At 49.3% G+C, this 26,221-nt stretch overlaps 1 protein-coding gene across 2 annotated transcripts in view; it reads right to left on the bottom strand.

The window, feature by feature from the left end:
- Window positions 1–26,221, bottom strand: part of LOC144509110 (cytohesin-2-like) — a 57,021-nt gene that overhangs the window by 17,323 nt on the left and 13,477 nt on the right. Inside the window, exons 1-4 of one of the 2 annotated variants that reach the window (XM_078237478.1) lie at window positions 10,315–10,556; window positions 6,250–6,332; window positions 4,604–4,668; window positions 2,172–2,238 (exon numbers count right to left, since the gene is read on the bottom strand). In XM_078237478.1, the coding sequence (XP_078093604.1) occupies window positions 2,172–2,238; window positions 4,604–4,659 (123 nt within the window). In that variant the 5' untranslated portion in view covers window positions 4,660–4,668; window positions 6,250–6,332; window positions 10,315–10,556. Of the gene's footprint in view, window positions 1–2,171; window positions 2,239–4,603; window positions 4,669–6,249; window positions 6,333–10,314; window positions 10,557–26,221 lie in introns of those variants that run through there. The other variant, XM_078237477.1, reaches the window with a different exon arrangement.

Below are 26,221 nucleotides of genomic sequence, written 5' to 3'. Positions count from 1 at the left end.
CTCACCTTGCTCGCTTTCCAGCTAATGATTGTCTGAGTTTCTATAAGCAACACAGCGTCTACTTAGCGAAGTTTTGCAAACTGAGAAACCCCAAGAGGTTGGACGTCCGCATCATGCACTCTCGAAATTAATTACAGACCACCACATTTTGTCCTTTCCCAGAACGTTGGCGGTGACGGGCCATCAACTCTCTGAAAGGGCATTCATTCCACCTTGTCCTACTCTGGCACAGCGGTTAGAGCACTAGCTGCCTCGCAGCCCCAGGGACCCGGGTTCGATTCCCGGCTTGGGTTCGCTGTCTGTGCGGAGTCTGCACATTCTCCCCCCGTGTCTGCGTGGGTTTCCTCCCAAAGACGCGCTGGTTAGGCACGTTGGCCGTGCTAAAGTCCCCCTCAGTGTACCCAAACAGGCACCGGAGTGTGGAAATGAGGAGATTTGTGTGCCACAGTGCCGCCCAATTAAAGCATAGAATGAGAGTAAAAGATGGAATTAGAGGGTAGTCTGGGGACGCTCGCAAGAAGTCGCCTCGCTCTGGCGCCATCTTAGCTAATCTGTTGGACATTAGTGAACCAGATGAGTTTTTAACAACAATTGTTAATGACCATCAGACCGTAGGAGCAGAAATAGGCCATTCGGCCCATCGAGTCTGTTCCGCCATTCAACAAGATCATGACTTATCTGATGTGATAATCCTCAACTCTACTTTCCCGCCTTATCCCCATATCCCTCGATTCCCTTACTGGTTAAAAATCTGTCTATCTCAGCCTTGAATATACTCGATGACCCGGCCTCTACAGCCCTCTGTGGTAAAGAATTCCCCAGATTCACTTCCCTCTGAGAGAAGAAATTCCTCCTCAGCTCTGGCTTAAATTAGACTTTTAATTCCATGTTTAAAGAAAAAAATCAAATTCAAATTTCACCATTTCATTACAAAGGGTTCTGAATGTAGCCCAATCCATCACTCAAACCAGCCTCCCATCCATTGACTCTGTCTACACTTCCCGCTGCCTCGGCAAAGCAGCCAGCATAATTAAGGATCCCACGCACCCCGGACAGTCTCTCTTCCACCTTCTTCCGTCGGGAAAAAGATACAAAAGTCTGAAGTCACGTACCAATGGAGTTTGCACATTCTCCCCATGTCTGCGTGGGTTTCCTCCGGTTTCCTCCCACAGTCCAAAGACGTGCAGTTTAGGTGGATTGGCCATGCTAAATTGTTCCTTAGTGTCAGGGGGACTAGCTAGGGTAAATGCATGGGGTTACGGGGATAGGACCTGGATGGGATTGTGGTCGGTGCAGACTCGATGGGCCTCCTTCTGCACTGTAGGATTCTATGAACCAACTCAAGAACAGCTTCTTCCCTGCTGCCGTCAGACTTTTGAATGGATCTCCCTCGCATTAAGTTGATCTTTCTCTACACCCTAGCTATGACTGGAACACTACATTCTGCACTCTCTCCTTTCCTTCTCTATGAATGGTAAAAAGTAAAGTAAAGTGTATTTATTAGTCACAAGTAGGCTTACATTAACAATGAAGTTACTGTGAAAATCCCCTAATCACCACACCCCGCTGCCTGTTCGGGTACACTGAGGAAGGATTTGGCATGGCCAATCCACCTAACCTGCACGTCTTTCGGACTGTTGGAGGAAACCGGAGCACCCAGAGGGAACCCAGGCAGACATGGGGAGAATGTGCAAACTCCACACAGACAGTGACCCAAGCCGGGAATCGAACCCGGGTCCCTGGGGCTGCGAGGCAGCAGTGCTAACCACTGTACCACCGTGCTGCCCTGTGCTTTGTCTGTATAGCGCGTAAGAAACAATACTTTTCACTGTATACCAATACATGTGACAATAATAAAGCAAATCAAATCCAATTAAATCCCATCTATCATGTTGGGATTCGAACCCAGTTCCCCAAGAGCATTACCATGGGTTAAAAGCAAATTACTGCAGATTCTGGAATCTGAAACCAAAAGAGAAAATGCTGGAAAATCTCAGCAGGTCTGGCAGCATCTGTAAGGAGAGAAAAGAGCTGACGTTTCGAGTCCAGATGACCCTTTGTCAAAGCGGGTTATCTATTATGGGTGATCTGGATTGCTAGTCCACGACTCCGCTACCTCCAGATGGGGCAGGGAGGATGAACCATGGAAAGCCAGAGTGAATAAAGCATACCTTTTTGGGATCCATATTGAATTTCTTTTTCCCCGCAGACATCAGTTTGTTCCTCTCAGCCATGACGCTGAAATGGAAGGAGAGGGAAAGGCCATTAAGAGGAAAAAACATTTCACTTGAATATAAACCGGGATCTCGTTTCCTTATTTGCGGAAGGATATATTGGCCTTGGAGGGAGTGCAGAGAAGGTTCACCAGGTTGATACCAGAGATGAGGGGTGTTGATTATGAGGAGAGACTGAGCAGATTGGGTTTGTATTCGTTGGAATTTAGAAGGCTGAGGGGGGATCTTATAGAGATCTATAAGATAATGAAGGGGTTGGATAGGGTAGAGGTGGAGAGATTCTTTCCACTTAGAAAGGAAACTAGAACTAGAGGGCACAGCCTCAAAATAAAGGGGGGTCAGTTTAGGACAGAGTTGAGGAGGAACTTCTTCTCTCAGAGGGTGGTGAATCTCTGGAATTCTCTGTCCACTGAAGTGGTGGAGGCTACCTCGTTGAATATGTTTAAATCACGGATAGATGGATGCCTGATCGGTAAGGAATTAGGGGTTATAGGGATCAGGCGGGTAAGTGGAACTGATCCACTTCAGATCAGCCATGATCTTATTGAATGGCGGGGCAGGCTCGAGGGGCTAGATGGCCTACTCCTGCTCCTATTTCTTATGTTCTTATGTTCTTAAGGGAACCAGCCTCGGAGCAGATCAGGTTGTCTAACTGTCACCTCACGCAATTCAAAAAAATGAGAGAGGGAGTGGAGACGATTTTCTTAATCACAGAATCACCACCACCTCCTCAAGGGGCACTAAGGGATGGGCAACAAATGCAGGGCCTAGCCAGCAACACCCACCTCCAGTAAAATTAACAATAAAAGCAGATCATTTTGGAACTATGGTTCCCAACGCTCTCCACCCCTGGCTTACCTCAACTAACTCTTTAGAAATAGTAAGAAGTCTCACAACAGCAGGTTAAAGTCCAACAGGTTTATGTGGAATCACGAGCTTTCGGAGCGCTGCCCCTTCATCAGGTGAATTGACTCACGGGGTGGGGGGGGGGGGTTTATTTCAAAGCAAAGAGATGCCATGGGAAACGGGCCTAGTTGCTCAGGCTTTGCTCAGAGCCGGGATTCTCCAAACTCTCCGAAAGCTCTTGATTCCAAATAACTTGTTGGACTTTAACCTGGTGTTGTGAGACGTCTTACTGTGCCCACCCCAGTCCAATGCCGACATCTCCACATCATCTTTAGAAATACATCGAATTAATGAGAACACCGGTCATGAGGCCCATCACCTCTCAGCTAGTGTTCATCTTCCACCTTACGCCATCTCACCCTACTCTTCCATTCACTGTCATGTGTTCATCCAGCTCCCCTTCAAAGGAATCGATGCAATTCACCTCCACCACTCCATGACGTAGCAAGTTCCACATTCTAACTGGTCGTTCACTCATTCAATCTTAAACCAGACATCTGAAGAATTGCCCACAAATTGCACTGATTGATTGATTGATTGGGTAGTGGGGTGGAACGGTGCCAGAGTGGTTAGCATTGTTGCTTCACAGTGCCAGCAACCCAGGTTTGATTCCGGTCTTGAGTGACTTTCCATGTGGAGTTTGCACATTCTCCTTGTGTCTGCGTGGGTTTCCTCCCACATTCCAAACATGTGCAGGTTAGTTTGATTGGCCATACTAAGTTGCCTCTTCGTGTCTAAAATTGTGCAGGTTAGGTGGATTGGCCATGCTAAATTGCCCCTTAGTGTCCAAAGGTGTGTAGTTAGGGGGATTGGCTAATCGGATTGAGTGACTTATCTATTGCTTTATGGTGCTCTGGTTTCCTCCCGCACTCCAAAGATGTGCAGGTTAGGTGGATTGGCCATTTGTAAATTGCCTCTTAGTGTCCAAAGATGTGTAGGTTAGGTGGATTGGCCATGCTAAATTGCCTCTTAGTGTTCAAAGATGTGTAGGTTAGGTGGATTGGCCATGCTAAATTGCCCCTTAGTGTCCAAAGATGTGTAGGTAGGTGGATTGGCCATGCTAAATTGCCTCTTAGTGTTCAAAGATGTGTAGGTAGGTGGATTGGCCATGCTAAATTGCCTCTTAGTGTTCAAAGATGTGTAGGTTAGGTGGATTGGCCATTTGGATCGAGTGACTTATCTGTTGCTTTATGCCTTAAACTAACTATAGCCATATCCGATCGCAGACAGACTGATGGAGATTGATCGCTGAGTATATTAGCCAACAATTCCATTGTCGTTATAACATGTGACTACATATCAAAGGTGAATCTGGTTGGAACCTGTTTAATGTATTCACTGAGAAACTCTTACTGTTGTAAATCTGCAATATCAGACAGACCATTGGGGGACCTATCACAGCAAGAATCACTAAGGGCTGGAACAGATTATTTGAGGATGGTCATTAATAGTTCACTCCTCACCTCTCCTCCGTGTAATTGAAGTTCTCCAGCTCAGCAATAACCTCCGCGATTTCCATCTTCAACCTCTGCAAAAGACAGCTCAGAGTCAGGAGAAACAGCCAGGGGCGGATAAAGGCAGAATATAAATACACCTGAAGAGAGTTGCTTTAGCGGGAGGATGTGAAGCTTAGGCAGGTAGATAGAGTTGAGGGGCAGAATCTAACTAAGTGGCATGGTGGCACTGTTGTTAGCACTGCTGCCTCACAGCACCAGGGACCCGGGTTCGATTCCCGGCTTGGTCACTGTCTGTGTGGAGTCTGCACGTTCTCCCCTGTGTCTGCGTGGGTTTCCTCCCACAGTCCAAAGGTGTGCAGGTTAGATGGATTGGCCATGCTAAATTTCCCCTTATTGTCCAAAGTTGTGCAGGTTAGGTGGATTGGCCATGCTAAATTGCCCCTTAGTGTCCAAAGATATGAAGGTTAGGTGGATTGACCATGCTAAATTGCCCCTTAGTGTCTAAAGATGTGCGGGTTAGGTGGATTGGCCATGCTAAATTGTCCCTTAGTGTCCAAAGATGTGCAGATTAGGTGGATTGGCCATGCTAAATTGCCCCTTAGTGTCCAAAGATGTGTAGGTAGGTGGATTGGCCATGTTAAATTGCCCCTTAGTGTCCAAGGATGTGCAGGTTAGGTGGATTGGCCATGCTAAATTGCCCCTTAGTGTCCAAAGATGTGTAGGTGGGTGGATTGGCCATGCTAAATTTCCCCTTATTGTCCAAAGTTGTGAAGGTTAGGTGAATTGGCCATGCTAAATTGCCCCTTAGTGTCCAAAGATATGAAGGTTAGGTGGATTGACCATGCTAAATTGCCCCTTAGTGTCCAAAGATGTGCGGGTTAGATGGATTGGCCATGCTAAATTGCCCCTTAGTGTCCAAAGATGTGCGGGTTAGGTGGATTGGCCATGCTAAATTGCCCCTTAGTATCCAAAGATGTGTAGGTAGGTGGATTGAGCATGTTAAATTGCCCCTTAGTGTCCAAAGATGTGTAGGTAGGTGGATTGGCCATGCTAAATTGCCCCTTAGTGTCCAAAGATGTGTAGATTAGGTGGATTGGCCATGCTAAATTGCCCCTTAGTGTCCAAAGATGTGTAGGTAGGTGGATTGGCCATGCTAAATTGCCCCTTAGTGTCCAAAGATGTGTAGATTAGGTGGATTGGCCATGCTAAATTGCCCCTTAGTGTCCAAAGATGTGTAGGTAGGTGGATTGGCCATGCTAAATTGCCCTTTAGTGTCCAAAGATGTGTAGGTTAGGGAGTTTGGCCAAGCTAAATTGCCCCTTAGTGTCCAAAGATGTGTAGGTTAGGTGGATTGGCCACGGTAGATGTGCAGAGTTGCAGGGATAGGGTGGGGGAAAGGGACTGGGTAAGATATTCTGTCAGAGAGTCAGTGCAGACTCGATGGACTGAATGGCCTCTTCCGCACTGTAGGGATTCTGTAACTGTAATGTAATGAACTTTTACAAAGTATATGTCCTGGAAAAACTCCAAGTAGGAAACTGAAGGGTGTTAAAGTTTGCAAATATGTGCATCAGCCAGAGGTGTGGAATGTAGATTGTAGCATGGTGCCTCAGTAAGAACATTTACACTCTCTCCACATTTATTCGTCCTACCTGAATGTCTTTCTGAAGCTCTTCCTTGTGCTCACGGACACTCTGGATCTCTTTTTGTTCCTCTGGACTGAGGTCGGAGAGTTCTGAGGGAAGGCAGCAAGGTGGGACAGTTAGAGGAAATCTATCTTTGATTACGCGCTTTACACTTTTTGTTTTGTCCCTGGGATGTGGGTACCGCTGGCTGGGCTAACATTTATCACCCATTCCTAATTACCCTCAAGAAGGTGGTGGTGAGCCGCCTTCTTGAATCCGCTGTGGCGTAGGTACACCCACTGTGCTGTTAGGGTGGGAACTCCAGGATTCTGACCCCACGACAGTGATGGGACGACCGATATATTTCCAAGTTAGGATGGTGAGTGGCTCGGAGGGGAACTTGACCGTGTAGAGGCAAAAGGTCTTTAGTTCAGAAAGGCATCATGTGTCGACACAGGCTTGATGGGCCGAAGGGCCTATTCCTGTACTGTGCTGTCCTTTATTCTTTGTGGAGGTGTTCCACAAAGAATGTGGTGGGCAGCACGGTGGCACGGTGGTTAGCACCGCTGCCTCACAGCGCCAAGTACCCAGGTTCAATTCTGGCCTCGGGTCACTGTCTGTGTGGAGTTTGCACATTCTCCCCCCGTGTCTGCGTGTGTTTCCTCCGGGTGCTTTGGTTTCCTCCCACACTCCAAAGATGTGCGGGTTAGGTGCATTGGCCGTGCTAAATTGCCCCTTAGTGTCAGGGGGATTGGCAGGGCAAATATGTGGGGTTGCGGGAATAGGACCTGGGTGGGATTGTGGTCGGTGCAGACTCGATGGACCGAATGGCCTCCTTCTGCACTGTAGGGATTCTGTGGATTTTATGGATTCCCATGTGTCTGTTGCCCTTGTCCTTCTGGTGGTCGTGGGTTTGGAAGATGCTGTCTCAGGAGCCTTGGTGACTATGTATAAACATACAAACAAGAGAAGTAGGAGTTGGAGTCGGCCATTCGGCCCCTCAGGCCTACTCAGGGCTCATCAGATTCTGGCCTCAACATCACAATCCTGCCTGCTCTCGATAACCTTTGACACCTTTATTAGTCCAGAATCTAATGACGCCGCCTTAAAAATATTAATTGCTTCCATTGTTCTTTCGGGAAGAGATTTCTCTGTCTAATGAGAGAAAAGATTTATTTTTCTCTCCGTTCTAAACAGGGAATTTCTTATTTTTAAACTGTGTGTTAAATGGGAGACACATTCAAACTGTGTCCCCCTAGTTCTGGTCTCCCCCCACAAGGAGAAATGTCCTCTCAGCATCTACCCTATCAAATCCCCTCAGGATCTTATATCTTTCAATGAGATTACCTCCCATCCTTCTAAACTCCAAAGTATACAGGGGCATGTCTGTCAAACCATTCCTCGTCAGAGAATTCCCCACCCCAGGTATCAGTCAACTTTCTCTGAACTGCCTGCCAATGCAATTACGTCCTTTCTTGAATAAGGGGACCAAAACTACACACATGTGCTCTCACTGATACCATGTACATCCTTACTTTGATATTCCATTCCCCTTGAGGCAAACGCCCACATTCCATTTGCCTTCCTACTCCCTTGCTGCACCTCCATGCTAACGTCTTCTGGCATGGACAAGTTGGGCCGAATGGCCTCCTTCTGTCCTGTGCCAGGACATCCAGATTCCTCCCTATCTCAATCTGCAATCTCTCTCCATTTAAATAATATGCTGCTTTTCCATTTTTCCTGTCCAGGTGGGCACAGTGAGTTGGCACTGCTGCCTCACAGCATAAGGGACCCAGGTTCGATTCCCGGCTCGGGTCACTGTCTGTGTGGATTCTGCATGTTTTCCCCGTGACTGTGGGAGGAAACCGGAGCACCCGGAGGAAACCCTCTGGGTTTCCTCCGGGTGCTCCGGTTTCCTCCCACAGTCCAAAGATGTGCTGGTTAGATGGATTGGCCATGCTAAATTGCCCCTTAGTCCCCAATGATGTGTGGGTTAGGTGGATTGGCCATGCTAAATTGCCCCTTAGCGCCCAATGATGTACAGGTTAGGTGGATTGGCCATGCTAAATTGCCCCTTAGCATCCAACGATTTGTGGCTTAGATGGATTGGCCATGCTAAATTGCCCCTTAGTCCCCAATGATGTGTGGGTTAGGTGGATTGGCCATGCTAAATTGCCCCTTAGCGCCCAATGATGTGTGGGTTAGGTGGATTGGCCATGCTAAATTGCCCCTTAGCATCCAACGATTTGTGGGTTAGATGGATTGGCCATGCTAAATTGCCCCTTAGTCCCCAATGATGTGTGGGTTAGGTGGATTGGCCATGCTAAATTGCCCCTTAGCGCCCAATGATGTGTGGGTTAGGTGGATTGGCCATGCTAAATTGCCCCTTAGCATCCAACGATTTGTGGGTTAGGTGGATTGGCCATGCTAAATTGCCCCTTAGCGCCCAACGATGTGTGGGTTCGGTGGATTGGCCATGCTAAGTTGCCCCTTAGTGTCAGGGGGATTAACAGGATAAATACATGGGATTATGGGGATTGGGCCTGGGTGGGATGTGGTTGGTGCAAACATTATGGGCCGAATGGCCTCCTTCTGCACCGTCGGGATTCTGTGATTCCAAGTTTGCCTTTTTTTTACAACTTGTATTTGAAGGGAAGAATGAATTTATCTGTACATTCTAAAACACGTTCCAGCCATAAAGAGTACTGTTTGAATTGTGGACAACGTTGCAATGCAGAAAACACAGCAGCCAATTCGCGCAGAGCAAGATCCCACAGACAGCGACTGTGGTAATGACCAGATCATCTGTTATTTACTGGTGTCGATTGAGGGCTCGATATTGGCCAGGACGCTGGGGAAGAATCTCTTTTCCTTTTGCTTCGAAATAGTGGCTACAGGATCTTTTGTCCGGAACTCTCCCACCCTGCCGCGACTGGGATTCTCCGGTCCCGCCGCAGGGAACGGAGTTTCGACTGAGCGCCAAATTCTCCTTTCTCGCTGGCAGCGGTGGAACGAGATCGGAGAATTCCGACCTTTATGTCCACCAAGCAGGAAGAGCGGGGTGGGGAGGGGAGGGGAGGGGTGGGGAGGGGAGGGGCGGGGGTGGTGGTGGAGGGGCTTGGGGGGAGCAACAAGGAGGCAGATCCGAACTCAGCTGGAACGGGTCTGGAATACTCTTTCTTTTATTAGTGTCACAAGTAGGCTTACCTTAACACTGCAATGAAGTTACTGTGAAAATCCCCTAGTCGCCACACTCCGGCGCCTGTTCGGGTACACAGAGGGAGAATTTAGCACGGCCAATGCACCCTAACCAGCACGTCTTTCGGACTGTGGGAGGAAACCGGAGCACCCGGAGGAAACCCACGCAGGCACGGGGAGAACGTGCAAACTCCACACAGACAGTCACCCAAGCCGGGAATCGAACCCGGGTCCCTGGCTGCTGTGAGGCAGCAGTGTTAACCCACTGTGCCACCCATACCCCCGATCTAGCCCAATGAGAATGGAGAATTTGACCACTGGGACGAATCTCCGTTCACTGCAGCGGGACTGGGGAATCCGAGCCACGGGCAGGGTCGGAGAATCCTGGCCCGGGAATCGAACCGACGCGCCGTCGAAGCGCTCAGTCCCAGTGAACGGAGCGTGCCGGACACCCTGTACGGAGCTGTCTGTCACTTGGGAGTCGGGCTCCCCTCATCCCGACTGGCGGTTCTGAGCTCACAGGGCTCCAGGTAGTTGCACTCGCCCTTGCAGCATTTCCTAATGTCAGTCTACGGCTGACAGCGGAGAATTTATTAAGAGGAGTGGATTACACGTGCTTGCTGAAAGACTCCGCGAAACAGGGTTTTAACTGTTCCCCGTGAGCGGCACTATCTCTGTCATCATACTGACCCCGGGAACTGAGTAAAAACCCCACTGCCTGACAAAAAAGGAACTGCGAGGGGACACACCAACATTTCGCTCCAGAGAGAAAGTGACTGAAAGGGGGAACCAGCTCCTTATGTTCGTCAGCTGAAGTTTAAAAGCGTTTCAGAAAAACTCAATGCATGCTCTTGCCTCATCACAGAACGATAAATGATTGACGGGGTGACTTACTCAGTGTGTCCCACTGTCCGAGCTGCCGTTCAGGAAACGGTGCTGTCTGACCACAAGGATAATCCAGCCTGCCGACAACAACTTTGGACCGGGACAGTCCAAGCGAGATGCGGCCCACCCAAAACAAAATCAACCATTAACTGAACAGTCGGCACTGCCACGGAGCAGAGTGGGTGACTCCTCAATGTGGAATAGCAACCAGATCAGAAACCCGCCCTCTTCCCCCCTCCTCCATACCCCCCCTCCCCCCCCTCCCTCCCCCTCCCCCATACCCCCCCTCCTCCCCCTCCCCCTCCCCCTCCATACCCCATTCTTACAACCACACTCGCAGTCAGTTCCTGGAAGACAGCTTTCCTTATTTTGGATTCAGAAGTGACGGAGAACATTTGACTTTTCCTTTACAGTGTGGCGAGGTGAGATTATTTATTAGTGTCACAAGTAGGCTTACATTAACACCGCAATGAAGTTACTTGTGAAAATCCCCCAGTCGCCACACTCCCGGCGCCTGTTCGGGTTACACTGAGGGAGAATTTAGCACGGCCAATGCACCCTAACCAGCGAGTCTTTCGGACTGTGGGTGGAAACCGGAGCACCCGGAGGAAACCCACGCAGATACGGGGAGAACGTGCAGACTCCGCACAGACCCAAGCCGGGAATCGAACCCGAGTCCCTGGCGCTGTGAGGCTGCAGTGCTGACCCACCGTGCCGCCCCACGGTACTCCATCTGTCAAATTTTCTGCACACTCACTCGCCCTATCTATGTCCCCCTGTCCTTATACCCTCATCATGGCCCACTTTCCTACCTCTGTGTTATCAGCATACTTAGCAATCAGGTATTCAAAAATGTTCAAGTTTATTTATTAGTCCCAAGTAAGGAACAAAGAACAAAGAACAATACAGCACAGGAACGGGCCCTTCGGCCCTCCAAGTCCACGCCGCTCCCTGGTCCAAACTAGACCATTCTTTTGTATCCCTCCATTCCCACTCTGTTCATGGGGCTATCTAGATAAGTCTTAAACGTTCCCAGTGTATCCGCCTCCACCACCTTGCCCGGCAGCGCATTCCAGGCCCCCACCACCCTCTGCGTAAAATATGTCCTTCTGATATCCGTGTTAAACCTCCCCCCCCCTCACCTTGAACCTATGACCCCCTCGTGAACGTCACCACCGACCTGGGAAAAAGCTTCCCAGCGTTCACCCTATCTATGCCTTTCATAATTTTATACACTAAGGCTTACATTAACACTGCAATGAAGTTACTGTGAAAATCCCCTAGCCTCCACAATCCGGCGCCTGTTCGGGTACACTGAGGGAGAATTTAGCATGGCCAATGCACCCTAACCATCACATCTTTCGGACTGAGGGAGGAAACCGGAGCGCCCGGAGGAAACCCACGCAGACATGGGGAGAATGTGCAGACTCCGCACAGACAGTGACCCAAGCCGGGAATTGAACCCGGGTCCCTGGCGCTGTGAGGCAGCTGTGCTAATTCAATCCCTTGATGCAAGCAATAGAGTCATAGAGATATACAGTTCAGACATAGATAGGACACAGGCCCTGAGGACCAACTTGTCCATGCTGACACCCCCCCGCATCTTACCCCTCACCCCTGAGGTTCATCTTATTGATCTACAGGGCTGTTGACACCAAGCTTGGTGTCACCCAGTCAGTACTTCTCGATTTGCTTGTCTAAGCTCGGTGTTGTCCGAAGGGGCATGCTGGGGGTGTGGGGGAGGGGAGGAGTTTGCGGGGGGTGGGGAGGAGAGGGTGAACAGGAGCAATATCCCTGCAAATATGTTGACAATTTGTATTTTTAAAGAAAATTTTAAAAAATTAAAATAAAAAGACTTTTGTAATATATTTTGTACATCGTTTTCATCCAAATGTAATGTATTTGTTTTTTGGAGGTTTCGTGCGCCCACTCCGACGCCTCGACTGCACCCCTACACCACTTCCGACTAAATCTCTCAGCACATTCAATCCCTTGGCGAATGAATCGGCTCCACTTTGCTCGGTCACGGGTCATTGTTCAGCGGTCATGTTTGACCTCTTTGGGGATGCTTCGAGGGCCTCTGTGATCCAGGCCTTCCCCATTGAACTGGGTCCAATTTTCCTATCCTCTCTCTTCCTACCATCCCCTCACCCAACACCACTTTCAGAGAGTCACAGAATCCCTACAGTGCAGAAGGAGGCCATTCAGCCCATCAAGTCTTCGCCGACTCTCCGACAGACAGAGTTACCCTATCGCCAAAATCCCACATATTTACCCCGCTAACCTGCACATCTGTGGAGTGTGGGAGGAAACCGGAGCACCCGGAGGAAACCCACTCACACACAGGGAGAACATGCAAACTCCACCCAGACAGTGACCCCCAAACCGAGAATCGAACCCGGGTCCTTGGCACTGTGAGGCAGCAGTGCTAATCACTGTGCCACCGTGTCGCCACTGACATCCACTGAGCACTTGAATGAGTAAATTATTGACTTGCTGGCTGGGGTGGCACAGTGGTTAGCACTGCTGCCTCACAGCGCCAGGGACCCGGGTTCATTTCCGGCCTCAGGTTACTGTCTGTGTGCAGTTTGCACCTTCTCCCCATGTCTGCATGGGTTTCCTCCGGGTGCTCCGGTTTCCTCCCACAGTCTGAAAGACGTGCTGGTTAGGTGCATTGGCCCTGTGCTAAATTCTCCCTCAGTGTTACACGAACAGGCACTGGAATGTGGCGACTAGGGGCTTTTTACAGTAACTTCATTGCAGTGTTAATGTAAGCCTACTTGTGACATTATTAAATAAACTTCAAAAAATTTCCGGGTGCTCCAGCTTCCTCTCACAGTCCAAAGATGTGCAGGTTAGGGGGATTAGCAGATGCGTAGGGTTACTGGAGTCGAGCGGGGGTGGGCCTGAGTAAGATGCTCTGTTAGAGAGTCGGTGCCAGACCCGATGGGCTGAATGGCCTCCTTCTGTACTGTAGGGATTCTGTGATTCTCTGAACAGTATTGTGGGTGTACCTACACCTCAGAGACCACAGTGATTCATGAAGGCGAGCGACCCACCACTACCTTGTCAAGGGCAATGAGGGAGGGGCAATAGATTCTGGCCTAGAGAGTGAAAGAATAAACCATTAAAAAACCCACAACCATTCATCAGGACCTGTTTAAAGTTCTTGTACAAAGAGACATAGTTCATAGAATCATACAGTGCAGAAGGAGGCCATTTGGCCCATCGAGTCTGCACCGGCAACAATCCCACCCAGGCCCTATTCCCATAACCCCATGCATTTACCCTAGCGAGTCCCCCAGACACTAAGGGGCAGTTTAACATGGCCAATCCACCTAACCCGCACATCTTTGGACACTAAGGAGCAATTTAGCATGGCTAATCCACCTAACCTACATATCTTTGGACACTAAGGAGCAATTTAGCATGGCCAATCCACCTAACCTATACATCTTTGGACACTAAGGAGCAATTTAGCATGGTCAATCCATCTAACCTCTACATCTTTGGACACTAAGGGGCAATTTAGCATGGCCAATCCACCTAACCTATACATCTTTGGACACTAAGGAGCAATTTAGCATGGCCAATCCATCTAACCTCTACATCTTTGAACACTAAGGGGTAATTTAGCATGGCCAATGCACCTAACCTACACATCTTTGGACACTAGGGGGCAATTTAGCATGGCCAATCCACCTAACCTGCACATCTTTGGACACGAAGGGGCAATTTAGCATGGCCAATACACCTAACCTACACATCTTTGGACACGAAGGGGCAATTTAGCATGGTCAATCCACCTAACCTGCACATCTTTGGACACTAAGGGTCAATTTAGCACCACCAATCCACCTAACCCGCACATCTTTGTGGGAGGAAACCAAGCATTCATTTGCCGTGCATCTATATCTCTTTCCCTGAACATATCCAGCAATAATCCTGAGACAAGGAGTGTTTCTAACACTCTTTGCTTCAGCAAAAAACACATCTCGCCAAGAAAGATCTGCTCATCAACTACCCTTCCCTCTGGCATAACAACCTCAGCAACCTTAAAGAGTTGCCTCACTGAAGATGGCCAGGAGTGGGATACCCGCCATTGACATCTCTCTCAACTGCACCTTATCCCATTGCTGGGACACGAGCTGACATTAGCCAAGGCAGGGGCCTCCACTAAAACATTAATAATCGAAGAAACGAAGGAGTTTGCACCTTCTCCCCGTGTCTGTGCGGGTTTCCTCCGGGTGCTCCGGTTTTCTCCCACACTCCAAAGATGTGCGGGTTAGGTGGATTGGCCATGCTAAATTGCCCCTTAGTGTCCAAAGAGGTGCAGGTTAGATGGATTGGCCATGCTAAATTGCCCCTTAGTGTCCAAAGAGGTGCAGGTTAGGTGGATTGGCCATGCTAAATTGCCCCTTAGTGTCCAAAGATGCGCAGGTTAGGTGGATTGGCCATGCTAAATTGCCCCTTAGTGTCCAAAGATGTGCAGGTTAGGTGGATTGGCCATGCTAAATTGCCCCTTAGTGTCCAAAGAGGTGCAGGTTAGGTGGATTGGCCATGCTAAATTGCCCCTTAGTGTCCAAAGATGCGCAGGTTAGATGGATTGGCCGTGCTAAATTGCCCCTTAGTGTCCAAAGATGTGCAGGTTAGGTGGATTGGCCATGCTAAATTGCCCCTTAGTGTCCAAAGATGCGCAGGTTAGATGGATTGGCCGTGCTAAATTGCCCCTTAGTGTCCAAAGATGTGCAGGTTAGGTGGATTGGCCATGCTAAATTGCCCTGAGTGTCAGGGGGATGGGCTAAGGTAAATGTGTGGGGTTATGGGTTTAGGGCCTCCTTCTGCACCGTAGGATTCTATGATTCTCTAAGTTAAGAGCGGTCCTTTGTGTATATTTGGCACAAGTGTCATTGCCCATCTCTGCACTGTCATCTTTCCCCTGTCTTGCTTTATTAAGACGGCTTCCTGTTATGCAAATAAGTCAGGGAATTGGGGAATTGGAGCAATCGCTCTCTTGCAGCGAGTTCCTCTTGATGATGCCAGGACAGCAGCTGCTTCCTCTTTTTACTCGGGCTCAGCAATGCTGGACTGAGTCAGAGCAGTAACAGCGGGTTATCACAGGGGTCAGCAGTTCCTCGTGTTCGATATTAGTGATCATCGAATACTGGGGATTTCCTTCTTCTGTGAAGAACGAACCTGCGTCCAAATGGCGCCCCTCACATCCTCCAGACTTCCCAGAATGCTTTGCAGCCAGTGAGGTCAGTGGCAGCCATTTTGATCGCAGCAAGATTCCCCCCTACAAAGGTCAGTGAGGGAAGTGACCAGAGGGTGGAGGGGATCACGTTTGTTGAGGGGTGAATGTTGGTCAAGACATTGTTTTGTTTTAGAAACAGAGAAGCAGGAGTAGGCCTTAGCATGGTCAATCCACCTGACGGGCACATCTTTGGACATTAAGGGACAATTTAGCATGGCCAATCCCCCTAACCTGCACATCTTTGGACATTAAGGGACAATTTAGCATGGCCAATCCCCCTAACCTGCACATCTTTGGACATTAAGGGACAATTTAGCATGGCCAATCCCCCTAACCTGCACATCTTTGGACATTAAGGGACAATTTAGCATGGTCAATCCACCTAACCTACATATCTTTGGACACTAAGGGCCTGATTTTACCATTTTCGTTCTAAGTGCCGAATCTGGGCGTAATGCAGATCCGACTTAGAAATCTGCTTTCAGGCGCCCCATACGCTCTCCGCCATCTCCAGTCCCATTCGCGCTGTGGGCAGGGCTTAGCGTGGCCGAAACGATCGGAGCTCTGAACTGCGCACGCGCAGTTTGAAAAAAATTTGAAAAAGCGTGCCCGTATCAGATCGCTCGCGGGCCGCAGAAAGTGGAGAAAGCGGCCCGGGAGCGACAAGCGGGAGTGATGGCCCCCACACACATCATTGTCCCCCTTATCCACCCCCCCACTACCCACACACATCACTGTCCCCCTTATCCACCCCCCCACTACCCACACACATCACTGTCCCCCTTATCCACCCCCCCACTACCCACACACATCACTGTCCCCCTTATCTACCCCCCCCACTACCCAGACTGATTGCCACCCCTGCCCCCCTCCCCACTGTTCACCCACAGAGTGGCAGCGGAACCCCCTGCCCCCCCCCACCGGAGATCCATCTGCCCCCCCCCAACCAGTGAGCGATCGGGCCTCCCCCATCCCACCCCCAAGATACATCTTACCCGCCTCCCCCCCTCCCCCCCGCCCCCCAGACAACGATATGGCCTCACTCTACCCCGCACCCCCCCGACAACGAACTGGCTTCACTCCCTCCCCCCCCTAGAGAATGCTCTGGCCTCACTCCCCCACCCCAGAGAATGCTCTGGCCTCACTCCCCCTCCCCTCCAGAGGAACATCTGACCCACCTCCTCCTCCCTCCCCATCAGACAACGATCAGCCCTCCCCCCTCCCCACCACCAGACAACGGTCGGCCCTCTCACCACCCCCCATCCCCAGAGATACATCTGACCTGCCTCACTCCCTCCTCCCCCGCACCACTGATCTGAGTCAGGGAGCCATTGGAAACACTGAACGTGCTCTTCAGCAGCTGGAGCGCCCGGTTCAGACTTTTATTTAGCAGGTCCATTACGGCGCAGTTCCGGATTGGCAAACATGGCGGTAAAGGGGGAAATGCTGATAAAGTTGGGCGGGCAGTTCATTAATTCAATTTAAATGTGTGCAAATGCATTTAAATCGTCGTTGCGCCCATTTTGGGTGCGAATCGAATCGCCGCCATTCCCGGGTTTCGGTAAAGTGGCAATCTGCGCGGACGCGGGTGCGGATCGCGTTAATGGTCTCACACCCAACTTTACCACGTTTTCACGCCTGAAAACGGGCGCGAGGCAATGGTAAAATAGGGCCCTAAGGGGCAATTTAGCATGGCCAATCCACCTAACCGGCACATCTTCGGACACTAAGGGGCAATTTAGCATGGCCAATCCACCTAACCTGCACATCTTTGGAGTGTGGGAGGAAACCGGTGCAACCGGAGGAAACCCACGCAGACACGGGGAGAATGTGCAAACTCCACACAGACAGTGAGCCAAGGCCGTAATTGAACCCGGGTCCCAGGCACTGTGAGGCAGCAGCACTAACCACCGTGTCAACGATGATAGAGATCGCGAGTCTGGAAGATGCTGTCATGATGGGACTGACTAACTGACTATTTTAACACACTGGATTAATTTTCAACGTGTTTTTTAATCGAGTTAGACTTGATGTAATCTTGTGTTTATTTTTATTGCCATTATTCCTGTGTAATTTTTAAAGTGAATGATCATTGTATCTGAAATTAATTCCCACGTGGACAATAAAATGAGCTTGAATTGAATTATACTACTCTACTCCTTATACACCTATGACTGTGCGGCCAAATTCCCCATCACTTCGATTTTCAAGTTTGCTGATGACACCACCGTAGTGGGTCAGATCTCAAACAATGACCAGACAGAGTACAGGAATGCGATAGAGAATCTGGTGAACTGGTGCGGCAACAATAATCTCTCCCTCAATGTCAACAAAACGAAGGAGATTGTCACCGACTTCAGGAAGCGTCAAGGAGAACATGCCCCTGTCTACATCAACGGGGACGAAGTAGAAAGGGTCGAGAGCTTCAAGTGTTTAGGTGTCCAGATCACCAACAACGTGTCCAAGCCCTCCTATGCCGACACTATAGTTAAGAAATGCCTCTATTTTCTCAGAAGACTAAGGAAATTTGGAATGTCCGCTACGACTCTCACCAACTTTTACAGATGCACCATAGAAAGCATTCTTTCTGGCTGTATCACAGCTTGGTATGGCTCCTGCTCTGCCCAAGACCGCAAGAAACTACAAAAGGTCGTGAAAGTCGCCCAATCCATCACTCAAACCAGCCTCCCATCCATTGATTCTGTCTACACTTCTTGCTGCCTCGGCAAAAGAGCCAGCATTATCAAGGACCCCACGCACCCCGGAAATTCTCTCTTCCACCTTCTTCCGCCGGGAAAAAGATACAAAAGTCTGAGGTCACGTACCAACCGACTCAAGAACAGCTTCTTCCCTGCTGCCATCAGACTTTTGAACGGACCTACCTTGCATTAAGTTGATCTTTCTTTACACCCTAGCTATGACAGTAACACTAGATTCTGCATTCCCTCGTTTCCTTCTCTATGAACGGTATGCTCTGTCTGTATAGCGCGCAAGAAACAATACTTTTCACTGTAAATTAATACATGTGACAATAATAAATCAAATCAAATTAACAATCCATTTATTGGAACAGAGTTCTTATCTGCAAGTTCATTATAGACCGCTTTGCGCCGGTTATGGATGGAGGTACGCACAATGTCACAGTTAACACGAACCCAGTCCAACAAATCTCACAGCAATTTTTAAAATATTCTAGGAGGATGAGGGGGGTGTCCTTATAGAGGTTTGTAAAATCACGAGGGGCATAGATAAAGTGAATAGCCAAGGTCTTTTCCCCAAGGTCGGGGAGCCCAAAACTAGAGGGCAGAGGTTTAAGGTGAGAGGGGAAAGACCTGAAAGGGACCCGAGGGGCAACTTTTTCACACAGAGGGTGGCGCGTGTATGGAATGAGCTGCCAGAGGAGGTGGTAGAGGCGGGTACAATTACAACATTTGGACAGGTACATGGATGGGAGAGGTTTAGAGGGAAATGGGCCAAACGCAGGCAAATGGGAACTAGTTCACCTTAGGAATAAAAGCACAAATTACTGTGGATGCTGGAATCTGAAACCAAAAGAGAAAATGCTGGAAAATCTCAGCAGGTCTGGCAGCATCTGTAAGGAGAGAAAAGAGCTGACGTTTCGAGTCCAGATGACTTGCTTTGACAAAGGGTCAACTGGACTCGAAACGTCACCTCTTTCCTCTCCTTACAGATGCTGCCAGACCTGCTGAGATTTTCCAGCATTTTCTCTTTTCATTTAATTTTGGAAACTGGGTCGGAATGGACGAGTTGGGCCGAAGGGCCTGTTTCCCGTGCTGTATCTCCCTGTGACACTATAACTGTCTTTCGAACGTAACCCACGATGTCCTTTAAACTCACAACGGTGGATAGGAAATGTCCTATAAATTGCTCGCTCTATTTTTACCAGTGGGACCACCTGCCGCTCCTGTGGTCGAAGGTGTCACAAACACTTCCTCATATACTAACCACAAGCATTCATCAGTTCACTTTTCCCTCTTTGTTAAGAAGCTCAGAGATGGGCGAAATGGGGCCAATTTCCCTCCTCGCCCTGACAAGCTAAAGCGACTTGGTCCCATTGCAAACTGACGTTGATCTTTATTTTAAGAAATGGCTTATTTCCTTCTTTTTCGGTTCTCTGCCCGAGGAGAACTCTGACCCACGGCCTCCACCACGGCGAGGGTGAGGTGACAAGTCTTCCTCTCTCTCGATTCCTGAGGTCTCCCGCCATGATCTCCCAAACCGCGGGGAACCACTCGACCCGACAGAGGGAATCTACACACTCATAACAACGTGAGGGGAAACTCATATCTGGGTCCCCCATGTCGATCCCCAAATGGAAACGGTCCGTGAGAGGCAGGGAACCGGACTGGGGAAAAGAACAAGAGGATTGGTCAGCGACGGGTGAGATTAACGGACAAAATGGCGGGTAGTGTGAGACAAAACATTGGAACGGAGGAAGGGCATGAACTCAGGCTGTATCTCGAAGAGGTCCAAAGATGTACAGGTTAGGTGAATTGGCCATGCTAAATTACCCCTTAGTGTCCAAAGATGTGCGGGTTAGGTGGATTGGCCATGCTAAATTGCCCCTTAGTGTCCAAAGATGTGTGGGCTAGGTGGATTGGCCATGATAAATTGCCCCTTAGTGTCCCAATATGTGCAGGTTAGGTGGATTGGCCATGCTAAATTGCCCCTTAGTGTTCAAAGATGTGAGGGTTAGGTGGATTGGCCATGCTAAATTGCCCCTTAGTGTCCAAAGATGTGCAGGTTAGGTGGATTGGCCATGCTAAATTGCCCCTTAGTGTTCAAAGATGTGAGGGTTAGGTGGATTGGCCAAGCTAAATTGCCCCTTAGTGTCCAAAGATGTGTAGGTTAGGTGGATTGGCCATGCTAAATTGCCCCTTAGTGTCCAAAGATGTGTGGGCTAGGTGGATTGGCCATGATAAATTGCCCCTTAGTGTCCCAATATGTGCAGGTTAGGTGGATTGGCCATGCTAAATTGCCCCTTAGTGTTCAAAGATGTGAGGGTTAGGTGGATTGGCCATGCTAAATTGCCCCTTAGTGTCCAAAGATGTGCAGGTTAGGTGGATTGGCCATGCTAAATTGCCCCTTAGTGTTCAAAGATGTGAGGGTTAGGTGGATTGGCCAAGCTAAATTGCCCCTTAGTGTCCAAAGATGTGTAGGTTAGGTGGATTGGCCATGCTAAATTGCCCCTTAGTGTCCAAAGATGTGTAGGTTAGGGGGATTGGCCATGCTAAATTGCCCCTTAGTGTCCAAAGATGTGCAGGTTAGGTGGATTGGCCATGCTAAATTGCCCCTTAGTGTCCCAACATGTGCAGGTTAGGTGGATTGGCCATGCTAAATTGCCCCTTCGTGTCCAAAGATGTATAAGTTAGGTGGATTGGCCATGATAAATTACCCCTTAGTTTCCATAGATGTGTAGATTAGATGGATTAGCCATGGTAAATGTGTGGGGTTATAGGGATAGGGTGGGGGAGAGGGCCTGGATAGGATACTCTGTCAGAGAGTTGGTGCAGACTCGATTGGCCAAATGGCCTCTTCTGCACCGTAGGGATTCCATGATTCTAGATGTAAACGGGGAAAACAGAATCATCACCACATAAGAAACTGGAGGCAAAATTCATGATCTGAAATTGATGAACTCAAACGGATTGGGTTTGATGTTGGCAAATTTGAAATTCTACACTTCCCTCTTCACAGTTTACAATACTCCCAAGTTTCGTGTCATCTGCAAACTATGAAACTGTCCCCTGCACACCGAGATTGAGATCATTAATATATGTCAGGAAAATATATATGAAGTTGTATACTTTGATTGGTATATGCTAATTACTTGTAATCGAATTTGAAACTATAATTGCTTGGGCACTATTGAGTTCGGTACTCTGATTGGTCTTAAAGATTGGATCAGAGTCCTGTAGCATTACAGTTGTCAATATGGCATCTTGAATCCACTCCGTGACTTTGTCCGGCTACTTGAGGGGAACAATAGTTTTAATTACAACAATAAGAAAAACAGCCACCCCCTGCTGAACCCTGTATGAAACACTAGTTAGACCTCAACTGGAATATTGTGCACAATTCTGGGTTCCATGCTGTAGGCGGGATGTGAACACATTGGAGAGAGTGCAGAAGAGGTTTACAAGTGTGGTTTCAGGGATCAGAAACTTCAGTTATGAGGATAGATTGGAGACGTTGGGACTATTCTCCTTGGAGAGAAGAAGGCTAAGAGGACATTTGATAGAGATGTTCCAAATCATGATGGGGGCGGGGCAGAGTAGAGAGGGAGAAAATGTTCCCACTCGTAAAAGGATCGAGAATGAGAGGGAGCATAATTTGAAAGTGATTTGCAAAATGTGATGTGAGAAAAAACTTTTTCACCCAGCGAGTGGTTGAGGTCTGGAATGCGTTGCCTGGAAGTGTGATGGGGGCAGGTTCAATCAAGGCATTCAAGAGGGCATTGCATGATTATTTGAGTGTGAAAGGGTGGGGGGAAAAGGCAGGGGAGTGGGCACTAAGCCAGCATGCTCGTTTGGAGAGCCGGTGCGGACAGGATGGGCCGAACGGCCTCCTTCGGCTCTGTAACAATCCAGCGATCGTGTGAAGGGAGGGGTGGAGAGATCACTGGCATTGGAATTTAATGAAACGGAGCTGTCAAAAGCTCAGAGGGACCGTCTCCAGGTGAGAGGAGCTTTGCTAACGTTTGCACTGCCCTCATTAACTGGTCTGGCAGAGAGCGTGGTTAAAAGGTTCAGCATCGCAGAGCTTCCATTGTCTGTGGCCACATCCTGCCCAGAACGTCAAACCTTGTCACTAAGTGATTCAGTGTAACAAAGGGAAGCTTTTATCAGCCTCAAAACAATGTCTCCTGGACCGGTCTATTCTCTGCCACGGTGAGATGGCTGGTTGCAAAAACCCCATCTGCTTTGAAGTGGGTAGTCTGAATATGTAAAGAAGTAAATAAACAGAGCAAACAGGTTTCTCAACCGAAAACTAGCTCTCATTCTTATTCACTCTCAATGTTTGAGGTTGCGAGTCATTGCCCACCCCTTATTGCCCCTTGGGAAGGTGGTGGCGAGCCACCTTCTTGAACCCACTGCAGTCCCTGAGGTGTGGGCGCACCCACAGTGCTGTTAGGGAGGAAATTCCCTTCGTGCCCATTCCCCTGCCTTTTCCCCGCACTCCTTCACATTAAAATAATCATCTAATGCCCTCTTGAATGCCTCCATTGAACCTGAATGATAGAATCCCTACAGTACAGAAAGAGGCCATTCAGCCCATCGCATCTGCTCCGACCACAATCCCACCCAGGCCCTACCCCCATATCCCTACATATTGTACCCACTAATCCCTCTACCCTATGCATCTCAGGACACTAAGGGGCAATTTTAGCATGCCCAATCGACCTAACCCGCACATCTTTGGACTGTGGGAGGAAACCGGAGCACCCGGAGGAAACCCATGCAGACACGAGGAGAATGTGCAAACTCCACACAGACAGTGACCCGAGCCGGGAATCGAACCCAGGTCGCTGGAGCTGTGAAGCAACAGTGCTAACCACTGTGCTACCGTGCCACTGTGCTAACCTGCCTCCACCATACTTCCAGGCAACACTTTCCAGACCCCAACCACTCACTGCGTGGAAACATTTTTCCTCACATCACATTTTGCAAATCACTTTCAAATTCTGCTCCCCTCTCGTTCTCGATCCTTTTACAAGTGGGAACAGTTTCTCCCTCTCTACTCTGTCCAGCGGCCGCGCCCCCCCCCCCCCCCCCCCCCCCGCCCCCCCACATCGTGATTTTGACCCAACGACAGTGAAGGAATGGCCGATATGTTTCCAAGTCGAAATGGCGAGTGACTTGGAGGGGATCTTGCAGCTGGTGGTGTTTCCCATGTATCTGCTGCCCTTATCCTTCCTCTCCACATATTTACCCTCGCTCGTCCCCCTGACACTAAGGGGCAATTTAGCATGGCCATTTAGCATGGAGGGGGGGGTGGGGGGGGGCGGGGGGAGGTGGGGAGGGGAATATCCACACCCTCCCTGGGGCACAGGATGTCTGAAGAGACAGGGGCCACCCGAACTGAGCCAGCAGGCCGGCCGGCCGCAGTGTGTGCTTGGCGGACTTACCGGGTGGCATGGACATTCTGCAGCGGGAGAAGGAGGTCATTAATTTGCTGCTTCAGGGTCTCACTTGGCCCAAGGGTGGCCAGGGAGGTGGTAGTGTAGTGGTATTGTTACTGGGCTCGTAACCCAGAGACCCTGGGCAATGCTCTGGGGACCAGGGTTCAAATCCCACCACGGCAGATGGCGGCTGGGTGGCACAGTGGTTAGCACTGCTGCCTCACAGCGCCAGGGACCCAGGTTCGATTCCAGCCTCGGCTCACTGTCTGTGTGGAGTCTGAATGTTCAAATGAGAAAAATATCAGCCATGATTGAAAGGCAGAGTCGACTCGATGGGCCGAGTGGCCTAATTCTGCTCTTATGGTTCTCCCCGTGTCTGCGTGGGTTTCCTCCGGGTGCTCCGGTTTCCTCCCACAGAGACCTGCTGGTTAGGTGCATTGACCCGAACAGGTGCCTGCCCTACAGTGACTTCATTGCAGTGTAAGCCTCACTTGTGACTAATAAATAAACTTTAAAAGATGGTGACATTTGAATTCAATAAAAAGTCTGGAATTAAGATGATGACCATGACTCATCACGGTGATTAGCACTGCTGCCTCACAGCGCCAGGGACCCGGGTTCAATTCCGGCCTCGGGTGACTCTCTGTGTGGAGTTTGCACGTTCTCCCCGTGTCTGCATGGGTTTCCTCCAGGTGCTCCGGTTTCCTCCCACAGTCCAAAGATGTGCGGGTTAGGTGGATTGGCCATGCTAAATTGAGCCTTAGTGTCAGGGAGATTAGCAGGGTAGATACGTAGGGTTCAGGGGGTAGGGCCTGGGTGGGGTTGTTGTTGGTGCAGGCTTGATGGGCCGAATGGCCTCCTTCTGCACTGTAGGGATTGTATTTTAAACCATTGTGGTAAAAAAAAACCATCTGGTTCACTGATTTTCCTTTAGGGAAGGAAATCTGCCATCCTTACCCGGTCTGGCCTATCTGTGACTCCAGAGCCACAGCAATGTGGTTGATTCTCAACTGCCCTCTGAAATGACTGAGCGAGACATTCAGTTCAAGGGGCAATTAGGGATGGGCAAAAAATGTAGAGTCAGCAACGCCCTCAACCAGTGAATGACGATAGGCGCTAGTAAAATGCTGGCGGACGTGAGTTGCCTCCGTTATTCCACCTTAGCCCCCTCATCATCGGTTTGGGGCGCCCAGTCCTCTCCTTGGGATGGGTGGGCGGGATGGGGGCATAAGATTTGGGTCTATGATCTTAATTCTTGCTGCTCTAATCAAACAGTGGGATTGAGCTCGGAGAGGGGACGGTTTGGTGGTTTCAATCTCTCGAATAATGTGGTCAAGAGGCGGCTGGATATAGCACTTGGGGCGAATGGGATCAAAGGTTATGGGGAGAAAGCAGGATTAGGCTATTGAGTTGGACGATCAGCCATGATCGTGATGAATGGCGGAGCAGGTTCGAAGGGCCGAATGGCCTCCTCCTGCTCCTATCTTCTATGTTTCTAAGAATAAATATAGATAGCGGTGTGTGGGCAGGGACAGATGTTAAGATTATGGAAGGGTTTGACAGCGGAGAAACCAAGAAGACGTTTTCACTTGCAAGGAGACCACTACAAGGGGCCATAAATAGAAGGTGACTCATCAGAGAATTTAGGACCAAATCTCTTCGCTTGGAGTGTGGTGAGAACATGGAACTCAAGACCACAATACGTGACTGAGGCAGGGAGAACAGATGTCTTTAAGAGGAAGCTGAATAATACACAAGGGAGTTCATCAAATCATTATAGAATCCCTACAGTGCAGAGGGAGGCCATTCGGCCCCTTGGTTCTGCACCAATTCTCCAACAGAAAACCCTAACGTCACATATTTACTCCATTAATTACCCTAATTTACATATCTTGGGACAAGAAAGGGCAATTTACCCTGCTAGCCCACCTAACCTACACATCTTTGGACAGTAAGGGGCAATTTAACATGGCCAATCCACCTAACCTGCACATCTTTGGACACTAAGGTGCAATTTAGCATGGCCAATTCCCCTAGCCTACACATCTTTGGACACTAAGGGGCAATTTAGCATGGCCAATTCCCCTAACCTACCCATGTTTGGACACTATGGGGCAATTTACCATAGTCAATCCACCTGTCCTACAGATCTTTGAATACTAGGGGACAATTTAGCATGGCCAATCCACCTAACCTACACATCTTTGGACACTAAGGAGCAATTTAGCATGGCCAATCCACCTAACCTACACATCGTTGGACGCTAAGGAGCAATTTAGCATGGCCAATCCACCTAACCTACACATCTTTGGACACTAAGGAGCAATTTAGCATGGCCAATCCATCTAACCAACACATTTTTGGATACTAAGGGGCAATTTACCATAGCCAATCCACCTAACCTATAGATCTTTGAACACTAGGGGGCAATTTAGCATGGCTAATCCACCTAACCTACACATCGTTGGACACTAAGGGGCAATTTAGCATGGCCAATCCACCTAACATGCATATCTTTG

The sequence above is a fragment of the Mustelus asterias genome, chromosome 21 (genome assembly GCF_964213995.1).
Source record: "Mustelus asterias chromosome 21, sMusAst1.hap1.1, whole genome shotgun sequence".
Lineage (NCBI taxonomy): Eukaryota > Metazoa > Chordata > Chondrichthyes > Carcharhiniformes > Triakidae > Mustelus > Mustelus asterias.
The sequence above is the reverse complement of the archived record's forward strand: the minus strand, read 5'-3'. Positions and strand labels throughout refer to the sequence as shown.